This window comes from Myxine glutinosa, chromosome 1, assembly GCF_964187855.1.
Source record: "Myxine glutinosa chromosome 1, kmMyxGlut1.1, whole genome shotgun sequence".
Taxonomy (NCBI): Eukaryota; Metazoa; Chordata; class Myxini; order Myxiniformes; family Myxinidae; genus Myxine; species Myxine glutinosa.
The window spans coordinates 309,916,821-309,933,523 of record NC_136261.1 but is presented as its reverse complement, the minus strand read 5'-3'; the positions used below and the strand labels follow the sequence as shown (position 1 = coordinate 309,933,523).

The 16,703-nt window shown below is 42.2% G+C and overlaps 1 protein-coding gene across 1 annotated transcript in view; it reads left to right on the top strand.

Moving 5' to 3' along the window:
* The window catches only part of DCN (decorin), a 126,210-nt gene extending 123,219 nt beyond the window's left edge, over nucleotides 1-2,991 (top strand). Inside the window, exons 7-8 of the mRNA XM_068136138.2 lie at nucleotides 95-233; nucleotides 1,567-2,991. Of these exons, the coding sequence (XP_067992239.2) occupies nucleotides 95-233; nucleotides 1,567-1,764 (337 nt within the window). The 3' untranslated portion in view covers nucleotides 1,765-2,991. The remainder of the gene's footprint in view (nucleotides 1-94; nucleotides 234-1,566) is intronic.
* Nucleotides 2,992-16,703: the final 13,712 nt, after the last annotated feature.

The window sequence follows — 16,703 nt, the reverse complement described above, 5'->3', positions numbered from 1 at the left end:
GCTGCTCTTGGTTAAAAATAATTCATTTTATTATCCAACATGGTGATCTGGTCCACTACCTCATAACTTGTGATTTCCTTGCTCCAATCTTTAGATTGGGCCTAGGCCGTAACGCCATCACGACAGTGGCTAATGGTAGCCTGGAAGACGCATGGAATGTTCGAGAAGTACACCTTAATGACAACAAACTTACCTCCGTGCCCCATGATCTGCGGAAACTGAAATATACACAGGTGAGGCCTCCCATCTCCGCGTGTTCACCCCACTGCATCTTGTCGACCCACAAGAGCCCTGCTGGGCCCAGAATAGATTCTCATTTCTCATTGCATATTGCTCTTTCCAGCAGCAGCTGCACCCAGGTTGACTATACACATTGCATGTTTACCGGATCGTCCTGCAGGGTAAAGGTCACGAGAATGCAGACTGTATTTCAAGCTTGAATCATGCAAGGCTTGAATCATCAGTTATTTTCTTTACAATCCATAATGACCACATTGCGCAGACATCTTAGAGAGAGACCGGGGTTATCAACTCGAGCCATAGTGATTTGACTTTTGTTCACAATTTTATGTGCTCCTGATGGATGTGGTAAATGAGAAAGTCAAAGACGATAGCCAACAATGATTTGCCATGTGCAGATGACATTTTGTTATCATGTTGGGAAATCTGGTGTATTTACGATCGTGTTAAAATATGTGGAGCTTCACAGGAGTGAGATAGTTTTCTCTGCAAAACGTAGCTGTCACTATACTGCAACAAGCCATGCTACATTTATCTTTTCCTCGCAGCAGAAGCACATGAAGTGAATTGCTTTGATACAACTCCATATTTATTTCCAAAAGTGTATCTCATTATGCCTGCCCAACAAAAATGGCGTCACTTCCTGTGGTAGAATGGGATTACCTCCGATCGAGGTACACGCTTTCATTCAGCAAATCAAATTGGGAAAACGTTGAAATTGGGAAAACGTTGAAAGACCCTCCAGGTCGTTAAAACAGCTGTTCACCACCATCTCTTATCTTCCCCCATCCAAAACCTTAATCTTTTCTATCCCCGCTAATTTCACCCCAATTCCACTTTTTTGAAATACCAACTTCTGTCCTGGAAGTCCTTGCTGTCCTTGTGTTTTATACTTCTCCCTCCCCCCCCCCCCTTCCCACGCCTCCTCCCCCCAAGCCCTCTCCCTCCCACACATCTCCCTGCTCTCAAATGTTGTGTTTGTGTGCTTCCCCTTCTCTCCCCATCTTGTTTTCCGCTCCCTCTTTTTGTGTGTTTTGTTTGTCTGGTTGATTTGTTTGTGAAGTAAATGTTAGCTCTTTCACGAGCCTCGATTCAGTATACAAAAATATATATATATATATATATTAAGTAGTTACCGTCCACCAACTAATGCTGTAAGATGGGATGCCCATGGTTCATGAAAGGTCAAAACAATCAAAACAGAAAGTCACAAAGGCCATAATTTTTAGTTGTGTGTTTGTAGACAGTTTTAGTTGTATGTGACAGTAGGTCTTTGGCTTAATTTGCACTCTGTTTACAAACGTGGTCTTTCTCTGTGTTGTGCAGGCTGTTTATCTGCACAACAATGACATCTCAACGTTGGATGCTGAAGCGTTCTGCAGAGCCAATGGTCGAATGAAGAAGGCCCTGTACACAGCCATCAGCCTTTACGGAAATCCCATTCACCACTGGGACGTTCCACCGTCCATCTACCGTTGCACTGCAGGGAACAGGGCTCTTCAACTTGGGAACCTACGGAAATAAGGCGTAATCAAAGGAAAAAGAACGAGTGCAACGATTGAATGAAATTCTAATGAGTTTTCATTAGTTCTTTGTCATTCGTGCGGTGCTTTGTACATGTTTATATAGGCTAGTTTCATAAGGGGCCAGGTATATATTACATATACGGGAGGGGGGGGGGGCACGGAGAATATGGGGAGGTGGGGGAGTGGTGCATGACATCCAAAAGACATCCCCACACCCTTCCATCATCTCACCCAAACATCTCCAGTTGCAGGAGGTTTGAGAAACAGAAGTTGAGAAAAAGAAAAAGTAGTAATTCTACCTCTTGGTAAGTGTGACGTAACGCACGCGTTTGGACCCGGAAACAGAATTATGACGTGGCGCGTTACGTCACGGCTTACCAAGAGGATAGGAAAAGGTGATTTTGAAACTTTGGGAACACTAGAAGGGTAAGGCTGGGGGTGGGGGGGTGGGGGGGGGTCAAGAGTTCTTCCATTTTGCGTAGTACGTAATATGTCATTGGCCACAAAATGCAAGCAAAGATTCTTCTTCTAATTTTTACTTGTTGTAGTGTTGGGTTTATAGCATGGTGTTAAGTATATATAATCTTTGTCTAAGAAGTGCATCTGAAGCGAATTCAGGAGGCATCCCAGGTTCTCCCCATTGCTTGCTTATCAACGTCACAATACCACTCTCAGAAGGAAGTTTGTGTATGTCAGATTTAACTGTATAATTGCCCTCTCACAAAGCTACATGTACAGGTGGATCCACGAGACATCCCCACACCCTTCCATCATCTCACCCAATCACCTCTAGATAAAAATGCATCATGACACCTTCATTCAGTTATCATACCCTAATTAAATAAATATTCTAATGAGCTTTTTTCTAGCAATTATGGACACCAACTGGCACTTGGTCTGCGCATCCATCAGTCGATGGGTATTTTATCTTTCTGCTCAGGTGGATACTACCACAATACCCCCCTGTTCACCAACCGCACACTTTTCTTTATTTGTCAAAATCCTGGATCTACTTCAGATATGGATGCAAAAAAAGCTTCATCTGATTTATATTCACGTGATACGTAGAAATAATTTTTACTTTTTAATTTTGGAGAAAGCTAGACGTAAAAAAAAACTTTAAAAAATTGGTAGGTAGTATTTCATTGGAGAAAATACAAGAAATGTAATTTCACTATTGTTGTAGTGTTTCAAATGAATAAAAGTTTTACTATTCTGCCATGGACATATTGCTTCTTTTAACCCAATAATCAAAAAAAAAAAAAAAAAAACACCTTTAGAGGCCATTTTTCCCCGCAAGCGGTAGTCTAGTAGGAAGACTAGGTCCCCCTGCACCCCCCGGAGATATACTTCTAATCAGTGTTTCTAGATTGGAAACAATGTGTAGAAAATGACTAGCTATGGCCCCAAGCTGAAAAAATGTCCCACATACCATTTTTATGCAAATTACTGCTGCCATTATCAAAAAAAGACTAGGTCCCCCTGCACCCCCCCGGAGATATACTTCTAACCAGTGTTTCTAGATTGGAAAAAATGTGTAGAAAATGACTAGCTATGGCCCCAAGCTGAAACAATGTCCCACATACCATTTTTATGCAAATTACTGCTGCCATTATCAAAAAAACGATTTTTGACATATCTCAGCCAATATTGCAGATAATTGAAAAATGAAGGTGTCTAGACCCATGTTTTGAAGGGCATAGATCATGATAGAACTATTCATAACATGATTACATGTGTCTATGGTATACTAGTATGCTAATTAGTGCTTTATTTACAAAATAATCACAGTTTTACGAAATAATAGACTCATATTAAGGTCCGTCTACACAGACGTTAACACAAAGTTTTATTTTTCTAAATACCCTGTGAAATTCACCGAATGCCCTGTGAAACCTGGGATTCTTCTCCAGCTTTTTCAAGGGCCCGACTTTTCCCTTCCCTTTGAAGGCACTGGTGCAGTCTTCTCCGCTGAACACATAGTACCCCAGGAGAGTGGCACAGTAGTCCTCTCCCAGGGATTCTGCCAGCTCAGAGACGTTGACAAGTTGGCGATGCTTCCCTGACCCTGTATCCAGGTACACCGTCAGCTTGATGTTGTGGGCATGGTGGAGCAGGATCAGGAGGATGTCTGTGTCCGGTGTTCTGACTACAGCGTTCTTGTATCCGATGGTAGCAGCATGATGGAGGTACAGAACCACCCTGGTATCAGTCTCTTCCTGGTTGCTGTAGATCGTGGGGAGTTCACGTACCTCGACCTGAAACACAAAAAGGCACCGCATTTCAATCACCAGTCACTGCCAGTTTCAGTATATCTCCGGGGGGTGCAGGGGGACCTAGTCTTTTTTTGATAATGGCAGCAGTAATTTGCATAAAAATGGTATGTGGGACATTTTTTCAGCTTGGGGCCATAGCTAGTCATTTTCTACACATTTTTTCCAATCTATAAACACTGATTAGAAGTATATCTCCGGGGGTGCAGGGGGACCTAGTCTTTTTTTGATAATGGCAGCAGTAATTTGCATAAAAATGGTATGTGGGACATTTTGTCAGCTTGGGGCCATAGCTAGTCATTTTCTACACATTTTTTCCAATCTAGAAACACTGATTAGAAGTATATCTCCGGGGGGTGCAGGGGGACCTAGTCTTTTTTTGATAATGGCAGCAGTAATTTGCATAAAAATGGTATGTGGGACATTATTTCAGCTTGGGGCCATAGCTAGTCATTTTCTACACATTTTTTCCAATCTAGAAACACTGATTAGAAGTATATCTCCGGGGGGTGCAGGGGGACCTAGTCTTCCTACTAGACTACGGGGGTTGGCCTTTTTCGGGAACCGTGGTTGTTGTTGTTTTTCGGTCCCCTTTTTGAAGCAATGTTTTACGGCCGGATGCCCTTCCTGACGCCAACCCTTTTTGCCGCCTTTAACGACAAACAGGGAATTACCAGTGAACTGGTACTCAATTAGCCGACCTCGGAAGGATGACAGGCTGAGTCAACCCCCCTGGCATTAATTCGACGATCGACCGGGATTCGAACCCAGGATCCTAGGAATCCTAAGCCGGCACCCTAGCCGCTAGGCCAACACCAGGGTTGGTGGATGCTAGATAGATGCTCAAATATCAATGACGTTATGTGTCTATTTTCTGTGTCTATTTTCGTTATGTGTCTATTTTCTACAAAAAGGGGACCAATAATTAATCAATAGATGCTCAAAATCTTGTATTAAAAAGCGGGGCCATATACCTGGACATCTACCTTGCTTTCGAAATTGTCTAGCAGCCTAGCCTTACTTTCCAAGCTGTCTGCTAATGGCATTTATGGGCCCCTCCTTGAATGGTTATCAGATTTCCTCTTTACCGGAAACAACAGGTCACTATCGATAGCATTGTGTTTCAACATCTCCCTCTGCAGTTTGGTGTCCAGAAAGGCAGCATTGCTGGACCGACCATATTTTTAGTCTACATCAGTCGCCTGGCCACTTCACTCAATAAACCTCTATACAATTTCGAGGGTGACCGCACTCCATCTCCACCCATCTGGAAAAGAAAATCATTGGTCAGATATGTGGAGCATGTCTTTCAATGCAGAGATATCTGATGCTCTCACAATGACGTTATGCAAGGAATGGCTTTTGAACCCCGAGTCGAAGAATCATGAAGTATTGTTACCCACTATGGGATGTTGCAACTGCTTCCATGCTTGCTTATCTGGAGTCCATCATGTTCGACATACACCATGATATTGGCGTCTCTCAGCAGGAAGCCCAATCTCATGGCTTGCTTTAAACCCATTGCAGTTAGTTTTCTGTTGCTTCACTTTATGGTGTGCTCATCCCTCCCTGTTTTCCTTGTCCACCCAGGTTAGGCACCGGCATTCTCCAAGTGTGCCATAGGATGACAACAGTGACAACAAGAACAAAGCTATACCAATAATAACAACAATGCTAATGAGAAATGCAGGACTTTGGAGTAGCAAGATGGTGACGGTCGCCAGGCCAAATGGAGAGAGAGGTTTTACCTTTAAAACTTATCTAGTCAAGTTAGGAAAAGCTCAAAACTGTCGATGGCAAAAGAAAAAGGTTGCTATGAAGTCTATGAGACAACGGAAGGGAGCATAGACAGTGGTATGCCAAAGAAAATAGACACATGAATTCTACCAGAACCCCACACCTGGTTAACCTAATAAATGATCACCTGCATTCTTCCATCCCTCAGTCCATTCATCTGTGAAACTTGACACCTGTGTCTAACTTCTCATGCTCCCACTCCATTCCTTCAAGAGAGATGCCAATCATCAACGCGGGCATTCTCCAAACCCATACCTGTTCGCTTCTGCTCCAACTGCACAATCCCTCCCCTTTTGCCCCTCTCCTTTGTAAAGGGCAACCCTGCAAGCCCACCTCTCCCAACACCCAATAGGTTGGTAAGAAACATGGAGTCTTGAGGTTGAGCTTCTCTACGTCTGGTTTACTGGTACCGAAAAGGAACCATAAGTAAATAAATCCTGCAAATCCAATGAATCAACAATGACTCAATGCAATACTGAAAACACAGGTAAATATGTCCTGAGTGCAATATTACCAGATTACAGACCGGGGAGGAGTAAACTACCCAAATAGAAAGTCTTGCCAGATTGGTGCACTAGATATATTGAGTTAGCCTGAGAGAATTCATATATGCTGCTGTACATGCATTAACTGGAGACATCTACCATATAAAACACAATGTCAACTTATGTGTTTGTACAGATGTCAGTCCCCCTTCATAAGGCTAGGTTTTAAAGGTCAATCTTTTTACACGAATGTGTGTTCACTATGGTCTATTTTAGAGGATAAAACAAACTCGAAAAACATTTTCTATAGAAGAGTAATTAGGTCTCTTCTATTGGAATTGTAGACGGTGGTTTGCAAACCAAGCCTTAAGGGCGGTGTAGAGAAGCGTTTTTTTAAATAACAATAAATACAAGATGCAGGGAGGTAAAATTCACTGCACATGACGTGTACACCTGCACACATTATGTGATATAAATAAAAAATATATAAGCACACATGACACTAGGCCGAGGCTTCAGACTTTGGCACGTTGTTGCAAACCATCATTTTTGACGAGCCTTTAAACTAGTTTTGAATATTATTCCACCCTCCCCACCACTACCCTACATTAATGCAATGCTATGCCGATATTCTCCATGTACAGACGAAAATCGCAAAATGATCTCCCGATATTCTTGCCTGAGGGAGGGGAGAGGGATGAAGGTGGAATTATACTTTGCCCATGACCTGACCCTGGAATCATACACAATATTCGGTGGAGATTGACTAATCAGTTTTCAATTCTATAATAACTAGATGGTATTCATAGAATACTTACCCTGCACACTCAACTTGGTGAGAGTCAACTCTTCTGTTTTTGAACGTTTTTTAAAATCCAATATGGCTACCAGACCACGTGAGCGATTACATCATAAATTTATATTCTCTAATACTAGCAACGGTACCCACCCTATGGGCGGGGCTTGAATTGGGAGGCCCAAATGAAAAGGCAAAATATCAGAAATTGAAGGCTTTTTTTAGTTCAATCGATTCATATAAACATCCGTTGAATCATATCACACGCAAATCATCAAACTCTAAACAGTACATGGCGCCCATTTTGAAAAAAGATTGAATTCTGCAAAATGGAAGCGGCCGCTACACGTCTTTCTCAGTCGCGCGTTTATGTGTGAAGAGTGCGCGCCGAATCTGTAACACGGGAGCAGCGGCTACACCTGTTTCTCAGTCGCTTTGCACACGCTGCTATGTTACATCGGAGCCGCACGTTTATATAGGAAGAGTTCGTCAGGAGTCGATCTACTCTCTCCTGGTACGTGGAATAAACAGTATTTGTAGAATTTCAACAAAAGCCACATCACTGTTCATATCGGTAAATATTATTCCATCGTGTTTGGAAAAACTGGAAAATTTGAAAATTGGAAAACTTGGGAAAATTGGAAAAACAATATAACCTATTTTACTCCCAGGCGTCACAGGAATACCCACCCAAAATATCGTTGCGATCAGCTGAGCCGTTTTAGCGGGACCTGGGAACGGACGGACGGACATTTGCTGAATTATAGTAAGATAATTGTTGCATAGATCACGTTCAATAAATTTCAAACTGATCAGACAAAGCATTGTCCCTGTCTAATTATGGCGTCATAATTATGGCACCAATGACATCATCGTTAATAACACCAATTCCCTATGCCGAGTTCTTTACAAAAAACTCGGCATGGGGAATTTCAATTTTTTCCATGGAGCGGTTTTGGAGATATGGAGGTGCAGCGTTTTTCAGGTTTTCCAAGATGGCGCCTGTACCACGTGACCTATGACGTCATAATTGTCATTAAAATATTCTACATGAGGAGGCACTCCTATGGTGAAAATTTCACGTACATCAGACCAACATTTGCAGAGAAAAAAATTCATACTGATCGGATCAAGCGTTGTACTTGTCAAATGATGACGTCATAGAAAAGGCACCGATGACATCATCATTAACATATCTTATTCCCTATGGGGAGTACTTGACAATGAGCCTTGTTTCAACTTTTTACATTGAGTGGTTTGGGAGATATAGAGGTGTAACGTTTTTCCAAGATGGCGTCCGTACCACGTGACCGATGACGTCAAAAGTATGAATGAAAAAATTATACATGCGGACAGGCGCTCCTATGGAAAATTTCGTGTCAATCAGACCAACGGTTGCCGAGAAAATGAATTTAAAAAATGCAGACACCTACGTCACACATACACACGTACGCAACCGATTGCGTAACCCTGCTTTTCGCTTCGCGAGCGCATTGTAATTATCAAACGTTCAGAGAATTGCCTTATTTGATATCGTAGGACACATTTTGCAGTAAACTCGTATTGTAATCTGCATTTGGGAACATACAAATGTGGGGGGAAATGGGGACAGAAGGCAGAATGGTGTCACGATGGTCGAATGGACTATTTGGCCACGATCAGTCATGCCTTTTATGACTTTTTGCACAAAATTTAACCAAAGGGTTTTAACTCAGTTGATGTGAACAGCTCTCAAAGTCAAGTGGGAATGAACATGAAAAAGAAACCAAGGGGGAACGAGATTGTACCAAAGATAAACTATGGATTTATCATAAACAATGTCTGGACTATGAAATCATAAACGCGTAACAAACCGACATCTCGGGCAGATTACCAGTCGGAAATATACTTTTAGAATATATTGGCCTGTTTTGTGTTCCTTTCTGAACCAATGGATAATGCTATTCATAATCTGGGTTCGAATCCCATATACTATGAGTATGTACAGTATCTCAGTCTCCAAACAAAATATATAATTCACATTATGCACAGGGTGTGCAAAAAAGACCTGGACAACTTTGGTTGTTAATATACTTAGAACCAAAAAATGATACAACGATACCCTTTGGTTTATATGATACAGAAACTCATAAAGTTTTGTGCAGACCATCAATGCACTTCAATGTGAGCTCTGTTTGTCGCGCGCAGGACATCAAGGCGGTAAACGAGTTATATACCATGTTTGGCTCAGCATGTTTGCGTCCACCAATGCGCATGCAGCTGTGATCCGAGAATGAAGATTCTGCAGGTTTGTTACCTTGGTGTTGTAGACATGTTTGACAAACACCCCACAGAAAAAAAAATCAAGGGGGTTATGTCTGGTGATCGTGGGGGCCAGGCGGTTGGTCCGTCTGGGCCAATCCAGTGACCTGGAAATTTTTCATTCAGGATGGCTTGAACGAACGACTGTGGCCCATTGAGGGGGAGTGCCGTTCTGTTGAAAAATGGTTGCAGGTATTCAATCTGTGGGACGGTGATTCTTTCCCACATTTTCAAGTAAATTGTTGAAGTCACTGTATCCTCCGCAAAGAAAAATGCACTTACCAAGCAGTCATGGAAAAGGTCACACAACACATTGACATTTGCATTGTCGCGTATGTGGTCAATGACCACATGACGGTTTTCAGAGCCTCATATCCTCACATTGTGCAGGTTGACCTCCCCTTATACACAAAACCAAGCTTTTTCTGTGAACATGACCTTTTCAGGTAATCTTCGTCATCCTCTATGCGACTGAGCATCTCCAAGGTAAACGCCATGCGTTTGGGTCCGTCATTTGGTTTGAGTTCCTGCAGAATCTGCACCTTATAGGCATAAAGCTTCAGTGTTCGAAACAAAATCATGTGTACAGTAGCGGTTGGTAGTCCCAGTTCTCTGGATGTGCGTTGTATTGATTTTCTGGGACCTTGTTGAAATGATTCACGCACTTGTTCAACGTCTGCTGCACTTGTGCTTGGTCAAACGGTACTTTTCTGTTTCTGCCAGCTTCCAGTATCCGAAAACCACCTGTGCCACTCTCCGATACTAGTCTGCGATGGTGGACTCCTTCCATACATTGTACGGAAATTACACTGAACTTTCGTGGTGGATCTCGTCTCGATGAACCATTCCACGCACTGAGTTTTCTCCTGTGGAGCTGCCATTTTATTTTACATTAAACCACCAGACCTGAAAATGAGGAAAACGGTATGCGTTTCTGTATCACATAAAGCAAAGGGTATTGTTGCATAATTTGTAGGAACCAAATATATTAACAACGAAAGTTGGCCAGGTGTTTTTGGAATACGCTGTACAGTACTCGCACCGATGTCCATAAATGTCTTCGTCTTCAATTTATTTATGATGTCCATGAATACACATGAAAGCCCACTTGAAGTTTGCAAAAAGGCACCGAAAGGACTCAGACTGCGAGAAACAAGATTCTGTGGGCTTTCATGTGTCTTTCACTGAGGAGAGGCTTCTGTCTGGCCACTCTGCCATAAAGCCCAGATCGGTGGAGTGTTGCAGTGATGGTTGTCCTTCTGGAAGTTTCTCCCATCTCCACACAGGATCTCTGGAGCTCAGCCAGAGTGACCATCTGGTTATTGGTCACCTCACTTACCAAGGCCCTTCTCCCCCGGTTGCTCAGTTTGGCCGGGCGGCCAGCTCTAGGAAGAGTCCTGGTTGTTCCAAACTTCTTCCATTTCAGAATCATGGAGGCCACTGTGCTCTTGGGAACCTTCAATGCAGCAGAAATTTTTTTGTAGGCTTCCCCAGATCTGTACCTCGACACAATCCTGTCTCTGAGCTCTGCAGGCAGTTCCTTCGACCTCATGGCTTGGTTTTTGCTCTGATATGCATAGTCAGCTGTGAGATCTTATATAGACAGGTGTGTGCCTTTCCAAATCATGTCCAATCAATTGAATTTACCACAGGTGGACTCCAATCAAGGTGTAGAAACATCTCAAAGATGATCAAGAAATATGGGAGGCACCTGGGCTAAATTTAAAGTGTCATAGCAAAGGGTCTGAATACTTATGTAAAGGTTATATTTCAGTTTTTTCTTTTTAATAAATTTGCAAAACTTTCTAAAATCCTGTTTTCTCTTTGTCATTATGGGGTATTGAGTGTAGATTGATGAGGGAAAAAATGAATTTAAACGATTTCAGCATAAAGCTGCAACATCACAAAATGTGAAAAAAGTGAAGGGGTCTCAATACTTTCTGAATGCACTGTACAATGTACATCCTGCATTATGAACTTTTGATGAACAAACAACAATTATAAAAATGTTTGTTCAATTTATTGCGAAAATAATAGGGAGGGATGTATTTGATTTCACCACAAGATTATCATATCTCAGTTAATTGCTGAGAGGAAAAAAAAAATTGACAGAAGGTGGTAAATGATTTGGTAAATTATAAATATATTCAAATTTGGCATTGCATTAAACATAAATAGAAAATTGTCATAAACCCTGAAAACATCGTCTTCAATCTCATTCTTCCCTCGAGGTTTTCAAGACAGCTGTTCATCGCCATCTCAGATCGTCCCCAATCCAAAAGCATTATTTTTCTACCCTCGTTAACCCCACCCAAATCCCTCCTAATTCTCCAGTTTTTTTTCTTGGAGTTTGCTTTTCCATGCATGTTTTTGCATAATGTTTTTGTCTGTTTCGTCCTGATCCGTTCAGTGTGCTAGCTCTTCCATGATCCTCGACTATGTATACAAAAAAAGCGAGGAGAGAGAGATGGAGAGTGGGAGGGAGAGAGGGGGAGAATCCTATTTTCAGTGGTTCTTATGGGATTGAGTCGCTCAGTTAGAGGACAGCAGAGAAAACAATAAAGAGAGAGATAAGGGTTTGGCTTCTCCGTTCTCAGTGCAGATTCGTGGAGCCGTGGGTTGGAAATCACAACAAGGCTACAAATTAACATTCACACCGGTAAGGATATATCCACATGGTCTTCGTTCGGACGATTCAGCCATCTACACACAGTGATCCACTGATCCATGCGTCCAGGATGCTCTCCTAGATAACCAACAAATAACATCCGAGGATATTCATTAAACCCGGTCAACAAACCCGTGCCAGTGTCACAAACCCAACTCGAATCACAACCAAAAATATGACCCACTACTGCCGAGACGAAATCTACCGAGACACCGAGACATTTTTATTCAAAAAGATGTCAAGCCCATAGACCAATTGATGAAACTTTGTGTTCTCATTCTCAGGCTCTACACGCTGTACACACTCCACACACTCTACACGCTCTACATGCTCTACACAATCTACACACTCCACACAATCTAAATGCTCGACACAATGTACACAATGTACACAATCTACACAATCTACACAATCTACACATTCGACACGCTTTAAACAATCTACACGCTCCACACAATCTAAATGCTCGACACAATGTACACAATGTACACAATGTACACAATGTACACAATCTACACATTCGACACGCTCTAAACAATCTACACGCTCTAAACAATCTACACGCTCCACACAATCTAAATGCTCTACACAATCTACACAATCTACGCATTCGACATGCTCTACACAATCTACACGCTCCACACAATCTACACAATCTACATGCTCCACACAATCTACACAATCTACACGCTCCACACAATCTACACAATCTACATGCTCCACACAATCTACACAATCTACACGCTCCACACAATCTACACAATCTACATGCTCCACACAATCTACATGCTCCACACAATCTACACGCTCCACACAATCTACACGCTCCACACAATCTAAATGCTCTACACAATGTACACAATCTACACATTTGACATGCTCTACACAATCTACACGCTCCACACAATCTAAATGCTCTACACAATCGACACAATCTACACATTCGACATGCTCAACACAATCTACACGCTCCACACAATCTACACAATCTACATGCTCCACACAATCTACACAATCTACACATTCGACATGCTCAACACAATCTACACGCTCCACACAATCTACACAATCTACATGCTCCACACAATCTACACAATCTACACGCTGCACACAATCTACACAATCTACACGCTCCACACAATCTAAATGCTCTACACAATGTACACAATCTACACAATCTAAACATTCGACATGCTCTACACAATCTACATGCTCTACACAATGTACACCATCTACACATTCTACATGCTCTACACGCTTTACACAATGTGCATGCTCTACACAATGTACACAATCTACACATTATCCATGCTCTACACACTCTACATGCTCGACACACTCTACACAATGTACACAATCAACACATTCTACATGCTGTACACGCTCTACACATTCTACATGCTCTACACGCTCTACACATTCTACATGCTCTACACGCTCTACACAATGTATACATTTCTACACAATCTACACATTCTAAATGCTCTACACGCTCTACACATTCTACATGCACTACACGCTCCACACAATGTATACCATCTACACAATCTACACATTCTAAATGCTCTACACGCTCTACACATTCTACATGCTCTACACAACATACACGCCCTACACAATCAACACATTCTACATGCTCTACACAATGTACACAATGTACACAATGTACACAATCTACACATTCTACATGTTCTACACGCTCTACATGTTCTACACGCTCTACACATTCTACATGTTCTACATGCTCTACACACACTACACATTCTACATGTTCTACACGCTCTACACGCTCTACACAATGTACAGCTACAATCTCTACACAATCTAAACTCTCTACACAATCTACATGCTCTACACAATGTACACAATGTACACAATCTACACATTCTACATGTTCTACATGCTCTACACACACTACACATTCTACATGTTCTACACGCTCTACACAATGTACAGCTACAATCTCTACACAATCTAAACTCTCTACACATTCTACATGCTCTACACAATGTACACAATGTACACAATGTACACAATCTACACATTCTACATGTTCTACACGCTCTACACACTCTACATGTTCTACACGCTCTACGCATTCTACATGTTCTACATGCTCTACACACACTACACATTCTACATGTTCTACACGCTCTACACGCTCTACACAATGTACAGCTACAATCTCTACACAATCTAAACTCTCTACACAATCTACATGCTCTACACACTCTACAGACACTACACAATCTACAGACACTACACACTCTCCACGCTCTACATGCACGACACAATCTACACACTCGACACACTCGACACTAATAACTGATATCGTTCCTCGAAATATTCGGGTGCAGTCGAATAGTTTTCTCATCGCCATTCTCCCAAATGCAGATGTAACTATATTCAGATCTTCACCAAAATCGAATCGAATCGTCCTTGTCAGACACCCAACCACTCCACCAAGTTTCGTCCAAATCCGTCCACAACGTTTTGAGATATCCTGATATGTATCGTTTTTGGCCCGATCTCCCAATGGTGAAGAATCTCTTTTAAAAAATCGAGTAGCCGGATCCGAATCCGGATCTTCACCAAAATCTAATCATTTCGTCCTTGTGACATACGTTACATCTCTGCCAAATTTCGTCCGAATCCGTCCACAACTTTTTGAGATATCTTGTTCACAGACAGACAGACAACCAAACAGACAGACAGGGGTGAAAACATAACCTCCATCCACCTTCGGTGGCGGAGCTAATAAACTTAGATTTGATCATTTATACCAGTGTTGCTAAAAGATGGGTAAGCACATTAACTAAACATCCCAGGAGGGAATAAACTCCAAACATTCTATTCCTAGTCAAATGTCCTTTAATGAGTCCCCATTCAGTCGAGTCAACATGACCTCAAGCATTTCCACTTGTGTAGAGGTTTGCATCATCGACTCAATGGATTAATGAGATAACAGACAACAAGACTGATAGTCTAACAATGGTGTAGCCGGGCTTGTTTAATACTCTAGTTGAAAAGGATAGTATGACCTGGGTGGTTAGGAAACTGGGTGGTCTGTTAGCAGTTAGGAAACTAGAACGCCACTCAGTAGAGCGCAGACTCCCGCCGTGGGTCAAGTTGGAGCCCTATCTTCCAATGGTAAAAAAAATCCTTCAAAAAATTCCTGGATCCGGAATAATATCCTGATCTTCACCAAAAACGAATCAATTCTTCCTTATCACAAGGGCAATCATCCCACCAACTTTCATCCAAATCCGTTTCGAACATTTCCAGATATCTTGTTCACAAACACACGAACACACATATGCACACAAACACACACACACGGACGGACACGATCGAATGCATTACTCCCTAGTGGGAGTAATAATGTAAGTATTAATTTTTTTGACTTCAGGCATGGACAGCCGGTTCGTGAATGACTTGGGTAAAAAAAATGACGCATGGCAAACGATGAACCAATAAATTCCACATTCCTGTGCCACCTTCGGTCAAACCTCAGCCATTGACAGCAGGTTCGTGAAGGACTTGGACAAAAAAACGCACCCAATCTGAATGTTTCTATTCCCAGTCAATGGCGAAACTGCAAATGGGGAATCCGTGAATGTCACGGATCGAAACCCTTACGTCATTTCCTCATTCCACTTTGAACTCAATATTTCTATATTTTAATTCCAAGCAGCATCATTCATTTTTCCAATCACAAATTCTTACTATCGTGTTAATACATCAAAAATATAATCTTAAATCACGATTGTATTGAGATATCAAAGCAGCCAACCATTGTCATTTGTTCACTTCCGGATTCGGGAGCAAGGTCCATATGGATCGCATTTCAAAATCATAATTCTATTGAGGAATTTCTGAAACCTCCTACCAACCTTACGACACCCGCTGGGACCCCAAAACGTTTGTGGAAATGTAACTCATTGATTGGGACTGGTAACTCATTGATTGGGACTGGTAACGAAGCAGATAGACGATTTCGTAAATGAATGTCAGGAATGTGCACGAACATGGTAATCTCTTGTCCACCTGGTCACAGCCCCAGGCTGGAGCACCCCCCTATTGTTTGGTAAATGGAACTCGCAGCAGGGAGGAGCGAGTTGGTGCCAGGAAGGCGAGCAGGATGACTGAGTAACATTGCTGCGGAGAAGGGATTACGATTTCAGCGCACAGAGGATTAACTGAAGTTTGCCCATATAAACAGAAGAGACTTTGAGTCAAAGAGCACTCATCCTCAGAAGCCCTGCCCGACGGAATGAACGCGTACCACGAGTACAGCGCTGCAGCCACGAAAGAGGGACTATGCGGATAGAGTACCTGGTCCATTGAGTTATACGGTAGTTATTTGGTATTGGAATGAAGTGAACACCCAGTTAATAAAGTTGTGATCTTTTGTAAACCTGTTTCCGACCATTGGCGTCTTGAGTCCCTACACACTTCCACAACAATCTGGAGGCACCGCTGGGATTTCGAGTGGACGTCGCCAAGGTAAGCATGGCGTCTTGGGGATGGTCCATTATGAAATACGAACCTGTGTTTAATTCTGAACATGGTGGAGGATGTGTGTGTGGGGCTTGTCGCGATATAGGTAACATAATC